The 14,499-nt window shown below is 42.9% G+C and overlaps 1 protein-coding gene and 1 long non-coding RNA gene across 2 annotated transcripts in view; one reads left to right on the top strand and one right to left on the bottom strand.

Annotated features, from left to right (window-relative positions):
* LOC130356961 (uncharacterized) lies at nt 1-14,272 on the bottom strand. Its single transcript, XR_008889044.1, has 3 exons — nt 13,693-14,272; nt 4,480-4,683; nt 1-206 (listed from the first exon to the last, which is right to left on the bottom strand). It is a non-coding gene; the product is annotated as an uncharacterized LOC130356961 (long non-coding RNA).
* ASB9 (ankyrin repeat and SOCS box containing 9) overlaps nt 1-14,499 on the top strand; it is a 40,351-nt gene that overhangs the window by 20,545 nt on the left and 5,307 nt on the right. Inside the window, exons 3-5 of the mRNA XM_056559178.1 lie at nt 2,008-2,115; nt 5,581-5,731; nt 11,983-12,117. Coding sequence (XP_056415153.1) covers nt 2,008-2,115; nt 5,581-5,731; nt 11,983-12,117 — 394 coding nt within the window. The remainder of the gene's footprint in view (nt 1-2,007; nt 2,116-5,580; nt 5,732-11,982; nt 12,118-14,499) is intronic.

The raw sequence follows: 14,499 nt of genomic DNA, 5'->3' as shown, positions 1-14,499 counted from the left end.
TAACAGGTGATATGATCAGTAGGTGAGAACAAAGGGCCTCTTCAGGCTTTACCAGACTTAGCACCCAAATCATCCTTGTTCAGTGTCTGATATTACAGCTCAGCTACATTTACATCTAGACGGATGATTTGCTGTCCAAGCTTCCACAGTGTTTAGATTTTGACACATTGAGGATGGGGCTTCCAGGGATCCCATTTGTGCGCTTTCTATGGAGTACATAAAAATATTCCATATTTATTGAAAGTACATAAAAATACCAATGCTTACCAGATGATGCCATTTGATTCTCCTTAAGAAATATTTATTAATGAAACTAAAAATAAATTGTTATTATAAAAAAAGACATTGAAAACATTTCTACACTCATCTACACATATAAAGCTTGCACAGAGCTTATTTGGTAACAGATCCACCCAACAAATCTATGTGCATTTGCACTAACATTTACCATTACATATTCTTTTAAAGGAAAACTGTGATATGTTTTGTCCCGCACTATCCACGGGGTACCTGTGGATAGTGCGGGTGACACTGAACATTTCGAGTCCTACCTTGTCCGGATCCATTGCGCCGTTCGCCCGTTATAGCTGGTTTTCGGTATATTCAAATTAGCTGCTAACGGGCACAGGCGGGGTTACTGCCTTCAACTGGCACTGTGACGTAACCGCCGCCCGGCCCGCAGCACCGCTGGCTAATGAATATTCATACGTTGTCTTACACTCTTTGTCTCATCTCGGTCGAGTCCTGGACGATACTGCGCATGCACCCTTACTCCAGCGCTTCTCCGGACAAACGAAGCAATGCTGAAGACCGCTTCCGGTTATAGTAGGAAATCCCACGCATGCGCAGTATCGTCCAGGACTCGGCCGAGATGAGACAGAGAGTGTAAGACAACATATGAATATTCATTAGCCAGCGGTGCTGCGGGCTGGGCGGCGGTTATGTCACAGTGCCAGTTGAAGGCAGTAACCCCGCCCGTTGCAGTTAGCAGCTAATTTGAATATACCGAAAATCAGCTAGGACTCAAAATGTTCAACGTCACCCGCACTATCCACAGGTACCCGAGGATAGTGCGGGACAAAACATATGACAGTTTTCCTTTAAATCAAGAATTTTCAAAACAGGTGTAACCCACAACCCTCTATATTGATTAAAAAAACTTTTGGAACCATGTAAAAAAATAATTTTATATTCTTAGGGTGTGTCCACACGCTATTACTAGCAGCGGGTTTAACGCTGCGGGAATCCTGCTGCGAGTTACACTACCATTGATTTGAATGGATCCACAGACAGTCTGCAAAAGTGTCAGATTTGTGGACTGTCTGCGGACCCATTTAAATCAATGGTAGCATAACTCGCAGCGGGTTTCCTGCAGCCAGAAACTTGCTGCTAGCTACTAGCATGTGAATGCACCCTAAAAGGGGTTTTGTGACCATAGGTAAAGTTACTTACTCTTTTTGACACCTGAAATAATTAAGGCTGCCCGAATCGGCCTATATTTAGACCCCTCACATAAAGTTTGGGGCACATGGCAGCCAGATCCAGTGGGAGAATTTGAAAACTTCCATATTCCCACCGTACCGGTGCCATACTCCATTCGTATCAATGAGCCTGACATAGTCAGCTAGTGTCTCCGGTCGGCTCATTTTTGGATCATACCTGTTTTTGTTGCTGAACTGAAAACTGTAGTCTGCTGTAGTTTTAGGCACAAAAAACAAACAAAAAAAAGGTATACGGTCCAAATATGAGCTGACCGGAGTCCGTAGCTGACTTCGCCAGGCTCATTGAAGTGAATGAGGTACATAACAGGTCCGGCAGAGACGGGGGTTGGCATAGCTGGAATCAATAAGGAGGACTATAGAATACACCTGTATTGAAAATTATAGATGTGCTTGATCAAAAAATAAATGTAACCAGCACTTTTGGGACAAGTAGATGATACAGAATAAGATTAAAAGTTAAACATAGTAACACTTTATATTATTTTGTGTTTTTTGTTCTCCAAAGGGTTACAATGTAAATTTGATGACTGCTGATCATGTGACTCCTCTTCATGAAGCCTGCCTTGGGGGTCATCCTGGCTGTGCCACAATATTACTGGAACATGGAGCTAAGGTATATAGTAACTCTACAAAACGTATTTTGTTTTGAGTGTGAATTGTATATGCCTGGGGAGGAAACATTCAAATTACTATTGGTTAGGCCATGTTGCCATCAGAAAAAAATACGCTATAATAAACGCCAATTTTCCCACACGGCGTTCTTTCAGCAAAAAAAACGCCACGTCCAGATGTTAGCTGCAAATCAATAGTAAACTGCAAAATGCCAGATCCACTTGGTGTTTTTCAGTTTGGCGTTTTTTTTAAATTTTTTATCCTTTTGGCGTTTTTCAGCAATTTTGGGCTCAGAGGCTGGTTTTTCAAAACGCCCGAAAAAACCTAGTTTGGCGTTTTTTCTGGCGTTTTTTTTTAATTAAAGATACATTTTTTTAATTAAAATTTCATAGGGTACCATTAAAAAATAAAAAGGATACAGTAGTGATGGAAAAAATTGTATTTAATGAAATTGATCTTTTTTTTAACAAAATTTTTATTCATTTTTAAACAGGGATCAATTTATGTGGGCGGGTAAAGCACTAAAAATGTAGCCGACAATAATAAAAATGTAGTGTGTGTGTGTTTTTTTCACTTTTTCCCCCAACATTTTTTGGGTAGTACTACTACTCCCTGCATGGAGCACACACTGTTCCATGATGGGAGTAGTAGTACCTGTGGTAATAGACAGATCACCTGTTGCGATCCTCCTGTATAATTTATAGATGTGGCCGGCCACTCTTCTATGGTCCCCTGCACTGCCGTATATATACACCGATTCATATTTCCCGAAGAGAGCTGTGATTGGCCAGATGGTTCCGGCCAATAACAACTCTCTGTGGGAAATATTAATAGGCGTATATATATGTCAGTGCAGAGGACCATAGAAGAGCGGCCGGCCGCATCTATACATTATACAGGAGGATCACAGCAGATGTCAGTAGTGATACCTGCTGTGATCTGTTTTTATCTGCAGGTACTACTACTCCCAACATGGAGCACACTCTGCTCCATGCTGGGAGCTGTAGTACCTGCATTGATAGACAGATCGCAGCGGGTGTCAGAAGTTACACTCGCTGCGATCTGTCTATTAATGCAGGTACTACTGCTCCCAGCATGGAGCAGAGTGTGCTCCATGTTGGGAGTAGTAGTACCTGCAGGTAAGAACAGATCACAGCGGGTATCACTACTGACATCCGCTGTGATCGTCCTGTCTATAGCATAGATGCCGAGCGGCTGTATGTAGCGCTCGCATCTCTGCACTATACTCTGGCCGGCCACTGACTCATTCATATTTCCGTCAGAGAGCGGGGATTGGCTGCAACCATCCGGCCAATCACCACCCTATGTGAAAAATATGAATGAGTGATGTTCTATTCACATCACTGGCCGGAGTACAGTGCAGAGATGCGAGCGCTGTATAGAGCAGCTCCGCATCTCTGCTATATTATGGACGATCGCATTGGGTGTCAGACTGACACCCGGGGTGATATGTCTATTATAACAGGTACTACTGCTCCCATCATGGAACAGTGTGTTCCATGCTGGGAGTAGTAGTACTACATAAAAAATGTAAAAAAAAAAGAAATAAAAAAGTTAAACACACACACACACTTTATAACAAAATGTATAAAAATTTTGTTATACAAAAAAAAAAAAAAATAAGCATTCAGTTGCCGTAAATAAAAAAAATTTTACATCCCTACTGCATCCTTTCTTTTTTTTTTGGTACCCAACTAATTTTGTGCAAAAACGCCAAAGGGGCAAAAAAAGGCAAATTCCACACAAAGGTAAAAACGCAAGAAAAAACACCAGAAAAAAATGCAGGGAAAAACAGTGGCAGTTTTTCTGGTGTTTTTTTCTGGCGTTTTTAAGCCAAAAAAAAAAACTGTGCAAAAACCTCTGTGGAATTCTAGCCTCACAGTGGAGTGGGACAATAGCATGTGGCATCATAGTTTATGGAACCTATCTTCTATGACTATGTATTAATGCACTCTCTAATTCCTTAAAAGCAAAGAGCACAGGAGGAGGCACAGTGGGCCAATAGAGGGATACCAAGGGAAAAACAGGACGAACACACTGCAAGAATCATGCTCACCTGGAGTGGTTGTGCCTGATCTGGCCTTAAAGGGGTTATCCACCAGAAGGGGATTTTAATATGTACCTGGCAGGCAGTAATGGACATGCTTAGGAAGGATCTGCGCTTGTCTTGGGGTTAAATGGTTATGTTGTGAGATTCCCTAACACTATAGCTATCTTTTTGTGAACTGGATTTCCCGTTGGAGTTCATTTTTTCAAACTACAAGTCCCATAGTTCCATGTTTGTAAGTGTGAGGTCATTTTTCTTCCTCCCACACATTAGCCACCCCAGCCATTTTATACACACCTGTGCTGTCCTCAATCCAATAGACCAGTGTTTTCCAACCAGGGTGCCTCCAGGTGTTGCAAATTCTTGTAGAATGATCTCCCACCCAATGTTCTCTCCACCAATTGAAGCAAAGACATGCTCCCTCTGAACACGTGACTATAGATGTAATGTCTCAGCTGCACTGCAACCTGGGAAAACCTGAGACGACACTTATTTTGTATGCTGTTAAAAATAAATGAAGGGGCAAAAATCACAGAAGAATTGTGAGACCACCATGAAACACAGGTACAGACACTATATTATGAACTACACTAACCTTACAGCCTCTGTAACATAGTCAAATAAAAATAAAAAATCCCCCGGAATACCCCTTTAAAGCACTTTGAATTAGCCTGAATTAGGCAAAGGATATAACCAGTAGTCCAAAATACAAGATGATCACCGTATATGGAAGCTCCACACACCAAGTTATTCTTCAAGATGTCCATAGTTTATTGCAGGCAACAGATGTTATGGGGTCAGATCGGTCCCTTCATCATATCCTCTCTCGAGAACCTGATGAAGCGACCAATCCAACCCCAAAACGCATTGCCTATTTTCTGCAATAAACTACTGACATCTTGAAGAATATCTTGCTGTGTGGTGCTTTCATATAAAACAATCTTCTTCTATTTTGGGCACCTCTATAGCAGCATGTAGGCATGGCTTTGCCCTACGACGTGGAGTCGCCGATCCAGTGACGTGGAGTTGCCAGTCACGTGAGCGTTCCGCTTTGTACGCACAATTAAGTGAATATAGCAATTGATCTTCTGGAACCCATATCCCATGAACCACTGGACAGAATTTAGTAAGTGACCCCTCTTTGGACTTCTGGTCATCCACGCTATAACCCACTGTATTGGGTTTAGTGTTGGTGATCAGGGTGACAGCTCTCCTTTAAGGTTTGCATCTACAGTACTTCATTTCATTCTCTTATTTCAGCGATACTGACTCTTTAAGAGACCTTTGCCACAAATGGGATTTTCTACAAACCCATTAGTTCCAGTTCTAAGAAATGTTTACCAGAGTTAATTAAACTGCGTCTTAATTTATCGAGATCTGTGCTTGTTTCTCTTCCAGGTCAATATTCATGACATTGACTGGAAGACGCCGATATTTAACGCCTGTGTCAGCGGCAGTGTGTCTTGCGTGAAGTTACTTCTACAGCACGGGGCCAGTCCACATGCAGCATGTGATGTGGCATCACCAATTCATGAGGCATGTAAGAGAGGTAAGAAGATATGTGTTATCCTACTTACTGTTTACACATTACGGGCCTAGGTTTACTAAGGCTTTTCTGAGTAGATTATGTAGGGCTTTTTGCGTCGCATGTGTCGTGCGCCAGAATTTCTGAAAAAAGAAAAAACAGAAAACCCTACTAGCTCTCTACTTTACTCAGAAAACACCCCAAAAGGGGCGTGGTCACTGAGAAAAAGGGGCGTGCCTCCCAAAAAGCTACATTAAAAAAAAAAAATAATAATTTCTGGAAAACCTGACAGTCCAGAGCATGTGTAAGAAAAATAAAACATAGGAAAAATGGAAAAATACCTGTCGGGGAAAAAAAAGACACAAAGAAAACTAGACTCTTCTCTTAGTAAATGATGGCCATTGTGTTGGTATTTCCTACTCTCAATGTTATTCTCTATCCACAGGATAGGACAGTGTTTCCCAACCAGGGTGCCTCCAGCTGTTGCAGAACTACAACTCCTAGCATGCCCGGACAGCCAAAGGCTGTCCGGGCATACTGGGAGTTGTAGTTCTGCAACAGCTGGAGGCACCCTGGTTGGGAAACACTGGGAAAGGGGATATTATGCTGAATGGTGGGGATCTGACTTCTGAGACCCAAACTTATCACGGAAACTGTCCCCCAAATAATTGAAGCCCACCATGCATGCTCTGCCCTCCATTTATTCTCTATGGGGCTTCTGAACATTGACAAGTGCTTAGCTCGGACCTTACCTGGTCACTTATTATTCCCTATCCTATATATGGAGGTGGCTTTTAGAGATGTAAATACCCCCTTTAAAGCATGTTTTTACCATAATGACCTTAGATATGTCTACTGAGGACCTTCCAGCTCTTGCAACATAATTACATTTTCTTTTGGAAATTATTTTTTGTGTTTTCCTCCTCCCTTCCAATAACAATAATGTTTTATTATTATTTTTTTTTCATATAATGTATAGCAGACCCAAGAAAAAAAAGATATTTGTGGGGCCAAATGTAAACAATAAAAATCTGCCATTATTAAATTTTTACTATGTTAACTGTGCAGTAGAAATAAAATTTTAAAGGGGTTATTCAGGAATAGAAAAACAGAGCTAATTTCTTTAAAAAATAGCTCCCCATCTGTCTCCAGGTTGGGTGTGGTTCTACAGCTCAGTTCCATTGAAGTGAATGGAGCCAAGTTGTAATACCTCACACAACCACACACAACCTTGGGGACAGACGTGGAGCTGTTTTTTAAAGAAATGAATTCCTGCATAACCCTGTAAAGGGCTACTCCGGTGGAAAAAACATTTTTTTCATCAACTGGTGCCAGAAAGTTAAACAGATTTGTAAATTTATTCTATTAAAAAATCTTTATCCTTCCAGTACTTATTGACTGCTGTATACTACAGAGAAAGTTCTTTTCTTCTTGGATTTCTTTTTTTTCTGTCCACGGTGCTCTCTGCTGACACCTTTGTCCATATCAGGAACTGTCCAGAAGAGGAGCAAATCCACATAGCAAACCTATACTGCTCTGGACAGTTCCTGATACAGACAGAAGTCTCAGCAGAGATCACTGTGGACAGAAAAAAAAAAGTAATCCAAAAACAAAAGAACTTTCTCTGTAATATACAGCTGCTAATAAGTAGTGGAAGGATAAAGATTTTTTTAATAGAAGTAATTTACAAATCTGTTTAACTTTCTGGCACCAGTTGATTAAAAAAAAAAAAAGTTTTCCACCGGAGTACCCCTTTAACTTTATTTTGTGGATCAGTATAATTATTAATAATTTTGTTATGATTTGCAACTAAAAGAAAATGGATGGAATATAATAGGACAATCTACATTTTGGTAGAATTTTTTTTATCAATGTGGTCACACCTGTTTTTTGGTGTATTTTGCCTCATGGGCACCGAGAGAGCTTTGCCTGCCCCTGCTGCCAAATGATCTTTTACAATAGTGATGCCCACCAGAAGACTGCTAGAAAACAGACATGTTGCATATTTTAAGTTGCCTTTTTCGGAAGTCCACTAAATAAGTTATTCAGATTGCTCTGAAGCAGTTTCTTCTATTTGCTTTTGCATAGGCTAAGTGACAACCAATATGACCACTATAACCCTAAATGGCAAGTCCTGAAATCTCTCACATGGCTATGTTCACATGGCAGAATTTCCGTGTGAAATTCCGCATGGGAGGAGCAGAGACCCATTGATTTTACTGAAATTCTGCTGCGCTGTTCACATCTGGCGCGGAAATTCAAATTCCGGTGCTCGCACAAAGAATAGACATGTCTATTCATTCTGTGTACTCCGTACAGAATGCATTGCTGTCTATGAGATGGCACATTCCTGATCTGTCCATGGCAATGTCCGCATTGGAAAATCTCTGTGTGGACATTGCCCCTGAATGCGGAGCGCCGGCATAACATGCCGGCGCTCCGCATTCAGAGGCAATGTCAACACAGAGATTTTCCATGCAGACATTGCCATGAGAACATAACCTAAGGGTCTATTCACACGGGCGGAATTTCCACACCAATTCCGCTTCCGTTTCCTTGGGTGTTTCGGCTTGTGCAGATTTTGTGTGGAATTGGGAAATTCTGAAGTGTGGAATCCCATAGAAGTCTATCGGGCTTTCATTTGAGGCAGAATTCCACCCATGTGAATTGACCATCTTAGTCTTAGAACATTTTTTTCTTCTGTTCACATGGTTATCTTTATGTCTGAGGCCAGCAGAGTGATAAGAAGGTGTACGTATTCTCAGCTGTGCGGCTGGGATTGAGCCTTGAGCATATTCTTTGCTATTGTGACCTTGGTGATGCTTCGCCTCCTCTTTTATAGGAACTCCTAACCTGTGTCCATTTCACAGGTTGTTACATTGCAGGAAGAACCATCAGCTCTCAGAAAGTTACTACCCTATATACTCGAGTATAAGCAGAGTTTTTCAGCACGATTTTTCGTGCTGAAAACTCCCCCCTCAGCTTATACTTGAGTGAATAAAAACCTAGCTGTGAGGGGACCACCTTCGGCCATCTATGCTTCAGGGGCCGTCCGGTGGGGAGGGTTAGTCGTTCCGGGCTGTCCATCTTCACCGGGAGGCCCTCTTCTCCACTCCGGGCCGGCTCCGAACTAGTGATACTGCATTGACGCCACTGTGCAGGGACGTTCATGCGCAGGGACGTCACGGACGTCTGCTGTGCACGTACGTCCCTGCACATCGTCGTCAACGCAACGTCATTAATTCGTGGCCGGCCCAGAACAGAGAAGAGGGCCTCCCGGTGAAGATGGACAGCCTGGAACGACTAACCCTCCCCACCGGACGGTCCCTGCAGCATAGATGGCCGAAGATGGACGGCCAGGTGAGTAGAAAACAAAAGGGGGGTCTGGATGGGGATGATGGCGAGGGGGAAGATGACGGGGAGATAATGATGGGGTGATAATGACGGGGTGATGATGACAGGGTGATGATGATGAGGGTGTTAATGACGGGGGTCTGGATGATGACATGGGGGATGATGCATTTCCCACCCTAGGGTTATAGTTGAGTCAATAACTTTTCCTGGGTTTTTGGGGTGAAATTAGGGGCCTCGGCTTATATTCGGAACGGCTAATACTCGAGTATATACGGTATTCTTTTTTGTAAACTGTTATACTTATGTGTTGACATGACCAGGGATATAGTACCAAACTTCTTATATTTTATTGGATTATTGATCTTAGCAAAGTTTTTACAAACTACAGGTCTTTCTACACTTCTTATTCAATGAACCAAGATAATAATGTATAATCAGTAACGTTATCTATTGGGATTTTAAGGAGGAGTAACACGCATGGGCTAGGTGTCTGGGTAAGACGTGGTTTGGAGGAAGGGTATGGGGGCTTGAGTATAGCCCTTAGGGCTTTGTATATTGGGATAATAGAACAGGTGTTAGGTAGGAAAATAGGTAAGGTGTATAATTAAGCAGCCAGGTGCAGGGAGGAAATTCTCATGGTATTGTATCTCCTTGATGCCTCCATGATGTGCTTTGAAGTACAGAACACCTGGAATAAATTGTCATTCATACACAGCCGAGGATTTCCCTCAGCCCATTACATTGTAGTGAACATAAGTAACGTTGGTCATTTAAATGCTTCTAACAGTAAACAGGCCTTTGGGTTATCTAACATAGTCAATATTCTGCCAAATGTATTTTAATTGACCAGACCTTGGAGGGGAGCAAATCTGTTCCTTTCGTCATGTTAGTTGTGCTTTGCATTGGGTTCCGGGGAGTAGCTATAAGGGGTGCACAAGTATCAGTCACTCCTTGTTCCTCCTAAAAAGAGACAATGGCCCTGATTTTACTATTGCAAACCCGAAGTGTTTTGATTGGTTGTGCACCAGATTCTGGCAAATTGCACCAGAAACTCTGTGTGCGCCAGAATTTGCACCAGAATTGAAAAAACCCCGACCAACTCTCTCTTTTACTTAAAAAAAATAAAAAATAAAAACCCGGGAAAGGGGCGTAGCCTCCAGGAAAGGGGGCGTGCCCGCCGAAAAAGGGGTTGTTTTTGAAAAATCCCAACATTTTTACTAAGGTTTCCACATAAAATGTGCTGGATTTAAGCTCTGGAAAACCCCAAAGCTCAAAGCAGTTGTAAAAAAAAAAAAAGCAAAACTTGGGAAAAGTGCAAAACGTAGGGAAACTTTAGTAAATACTGTGGGAAAATACTTGTAGGGAATTAAAACCCACAAAAAAAAAAAAAAAAAACTACACTCCACACTCCAATCAGGGCCAGTGTTACAGTAAGGAAGGATCAGGAGGATGCCTATGCATTTGGGCTCAGGAACATCAAGTTACTCCTCTGTTTGATTTCAAGATACAATGAATTCAGTAAAGCTATGTTCACATGTCCGGAATGTCTGCACAGAATATCTTTGTGCGGAACATTGCGAAGAGTGCGGACACTGGCATAATATGCAGGCACTAAAACTGCATGGGAATGCGCATTCCGTGCAGGGTCCGCAGAAAGCATGAACAGGTTTATTCTTTCGGCGGACACAAAAAACGGAAAAAGGAATTTCCATGCCAGAAACATCTGGTGCAGAAATTTTGCCGTGTGCACAGCGCAGTAGAATCCCATTGAATACAGTGCTCAGGAATCTCCGGCGGGATTCCAATGTGGAATTCCGCACGGAAATTCTGAGGTGTGAACATGGCCTAAGGAGACTCATCTAACATAAGCTAACTGGTAGATCTGTTCATTTCTGACTAATTAGCCAAGATACACTCTCTAAGATACATATCAATTGGCCAAATAGTAACTTCTTAGTCATTTCTAAACTTTTTATCAATATACAGTGACCCCCCGACCTATGATGGTCCCGACATACGATCATTTCAACATACGATGGCCTCTAAGAAGCCATCGCATGTTGAAGGCCGCATCAACATACGATGCTTTTGTATCTCGGGACCATCGCATAAACGGCTATCCGGCAGCGCAGACTGCTTCATCTGCGGATCGCCGTTTACGGTGCCCCGTGTGGTCCGCTGACGATCACTTACCTGTCCTCGGGGCTCCGGCGCGTCCTCTTCAGGATCCCCTGCATCGTCGGCGCTCTCCATCGTCGTCATCACGTCGCTGCGCACGCTGTCCCGTCATCCAATAGGAGCGGCGTGCGTAGCTACGTGATGGCGGCGACGGAGAGCGAGGATGCCGGGGAAGCAGAGGCCTTGCTGGAGCGTCGAGGACACCCCGGGGACGCGGCGACAGCGATGGAGGGCGACATCCAGGGCAGCGGTGACGAGCGGTGACGGTCCGGAGCGGCGGGGACAGGTGAGTACAACTTCCTCTACCAGTGGCCTTCAACCTGCGGACCTCCAGATGTTGCAAAACTACAACTGCCAGCATGCCCGGACAGCCGTTGGCTGTCCGGGCATGCTGGGTGTTGTAGTTTTGCAACATCTGGAAGTCCGCAGGTTGTAGACCACTGTCCTATACTTTACATTGCACGGATCCCTCAACATACGATTTATTTTAACAAACGATGGTCCGTTTGGAACGGATTACCATCATATGTTGAGGGACCACTGTACTATAACAGTGGTCTGGTCCTAGGGCTGGATTGTATCTCAGGAGTCTACAGGCACAAAAGTTTAACTTTGGCGGTTTATTTATTTGACTGGAGCACACCACAAATCCCAGCAGGATGTAAAAGTGAAAACTGAAGGAAATATCTTTATCATCGACATCATTGTCATGCTTATTATTAATATTCCACTTTATTTTTTAGGCCATACAGAGTGTGTGGAGTCTCTTTCAAATGCTGGAGTCAGTGTAGAGCAATATATAAAACACTTGGGTTCTCCGCTGTATGTTGCATGTGAAAATGGAAAAGTGGAGACAGTTAAAAGACTTCTCAATTTGGGTAAGAAAATGATTTTCACTTTTAGAGTATGGTCCCACGTACTCGGCGGCAGCCCTGTGTTTTCAGTGAGGTTTGGAGGCGAGCTGCGCATCACAGTCACACCGGCTCCGACCCACCTCCAAACCTTACTGTACACACAGGGCTTCCTGGCGGCAGCCCTGTGTGTACAGTAAGGTTTGGAGGTGGGTCGGAGCCGGTGTGACTGTGATGCTCAACAGAAAATACACAGCATATTTCCCACTGCGCAGCAGATACGCTGCGTAAGCACCACGTGGGACCATAGCCTAACGCATCCAATGATTTGTCTTTAAATCCCTGTTTATGTTAAAGGGGGTGCCTGGAACATACATTTTATACTTAAAGGGGTACTCCACTGTAAAACATTTTTTTTTTATCCACAGGTGCCAGAAAGTTAAACAGATTTGTAAATTACTTCTATCAAAAAATCTTAATCCTTCCAGTACTTATCAGCTGCTGTATGATCCACTGGAAGTTCTTTTCTTTTTGAATTTCCTTTCTGCCTGACCACATTGCTCTCTGCTGACACCTCTGTTCATTTTAGGAACTGTCCAGAGTAGGAGCAAATCCCCATATAAAACCTATCCTGCTCTGGACAGTTTATAAAATTGACAGAGGTGTCGGCAGAGAGCACTGTGGTCAGGCAGAAAGGAAATTCAAAAAGCAAAAAAAACTTCCTGTGGATCATAACAGCAGCTAAGTACTGGAATTATTAAGATTTTTAAATAGAAGTCATTTACAAATCTGTTTAACTTTCTGGCACCAGTTGATAATAATAATAAAAAAAAGTTTTCCACCCCTTTAAGGTCAAAGGGGGAGATTTATCAAAATCTGTTCAGAGGAAAAGTTGCTGAGTTGCCCATAGCAACCAATCAGATCGCTTCTTTCACTTTGGAGAGGCCTTGTTAAAAATGAAAGAAGTGAATTGATTGGTTGCTATGGGCAACACAGCAACTTTTCCTCTGGACAGGTTTAGATAAATCTCCCCCAAAGTGAAATAAAATTATACTGACTTTATTGGGCAGTGCCCCGATACCACATCTCAGCTATTGAAGTGTATTGTTGTTGTGTGGGTAAGGAGTTATCTTGCTGAGCTATTGTCCCAGTATTGTAAGTATAATCTGCTATATTCTGTGTCAAATTGCTACTACTGCGTACACTGTGCTGTTATGGATGTGCAAGGGTTAACATTTCTCTGCTGCCACCACAAGTGAGCAATATATGTAAGGATGCACGGAACATTGGTCACATGACTCTACTCAATTAGCTTTTATGCAAAAACTACAAGAAAAGTCTGAGGGAGGAGTCTCCCAAGTCCAAACCTCTCCCCAGAGGGCCTTACCCTAGGGACTACTACCCTCAGCTACCCTGGACTACTACATCCATCCTTTGAACATAGTAATCTACAAAGATAGTAATGATTCATGCCGCATTATTCACTGTAGTGCGACAGGTTCCATTCAGATATGGAGTTAAATATGAAATGTGCTGTGTGCTGCCATTAGAATCGTTTTTCTTCTCCAGCACAATACATCAGCAAGTGACATAGACTGTTACCTGCTAAGGACTCTTTAACAAAGGCCAAGCGGGTCCCTATAAAGAGTGACCATTTAGTTAGTAAATCCAGGCCAGGACACACAACAATCTGTGGATCGTTCACGTGGCCCTTCAATTTCATCATGGTCTGTACATCTTAAGTTTACACAGGGTGATGTGCGACTGATAATGACAATTCTGCAGGAAATATCCAAATGAGCCTTTTCTTGTTTGTTTGTTGATCTTTGGCCCTTTACATGGGTCAGTTATTCATTCATCCATTCATATGAACATTGAGTTGGCCAATAATCATAACTGGCCCATGTAATGTGACCTCGGAGGGGTTTTCTGGGACTCCAAACCACAATACCCAGCGCTACAACTATACAATAAACAGTCCAGCAGCTCACTTTATAATTCAGGGCACCAAACATCTCATCAGTCGGGGTGCCGTAAGTTAGCACCCCACCTATCAGCATATGATGGCCTTTCCTATTCACTATACAATGTGGGGCACTGAACAGTTCATCAGTGGGGGTGCCAGATTAGGGACCCCGTTGATCAGCAACTAATGGCCTATCCTGTGTCTAGAGAGAGGGATGGCTTCAACAGGAATGCCGGTTCCACGTGACGCAGGACACAGACGGCCAAGATAGGATAAAAGCAAGTGTAGTTTATTTCCCAAAATGCAACGCGTTTCACTGCTTCCACAGCTTAATCAGGCATGGTGAAGCTGCGGAAGCAGTGAAATGCGTTGCATTCTGGGAAATAAACTACCCTTGCTTTTATCCTACATTGGCTGTTTGTGTCCTGCACCATGTGGAACCG

This window comes from Hyla sarda, chromosome 2 (assembly GCF_029499605.1).
Source record: "Hyla sarda isolate aHylSar1 chromosome 2, aHylSar1.hap1, whole genome shotgun sequence".
In the NCBI taxonomy this organism is placed as follows: domain Eukaryota; kingdom Metazoa; phylum Chordata; class Amphibia; order Anura; family Hylidae; genus Hyla; species Hyla sarda.
This window is presented reverse-complemented; position numbering and strand designations above follow the sequence as displayed.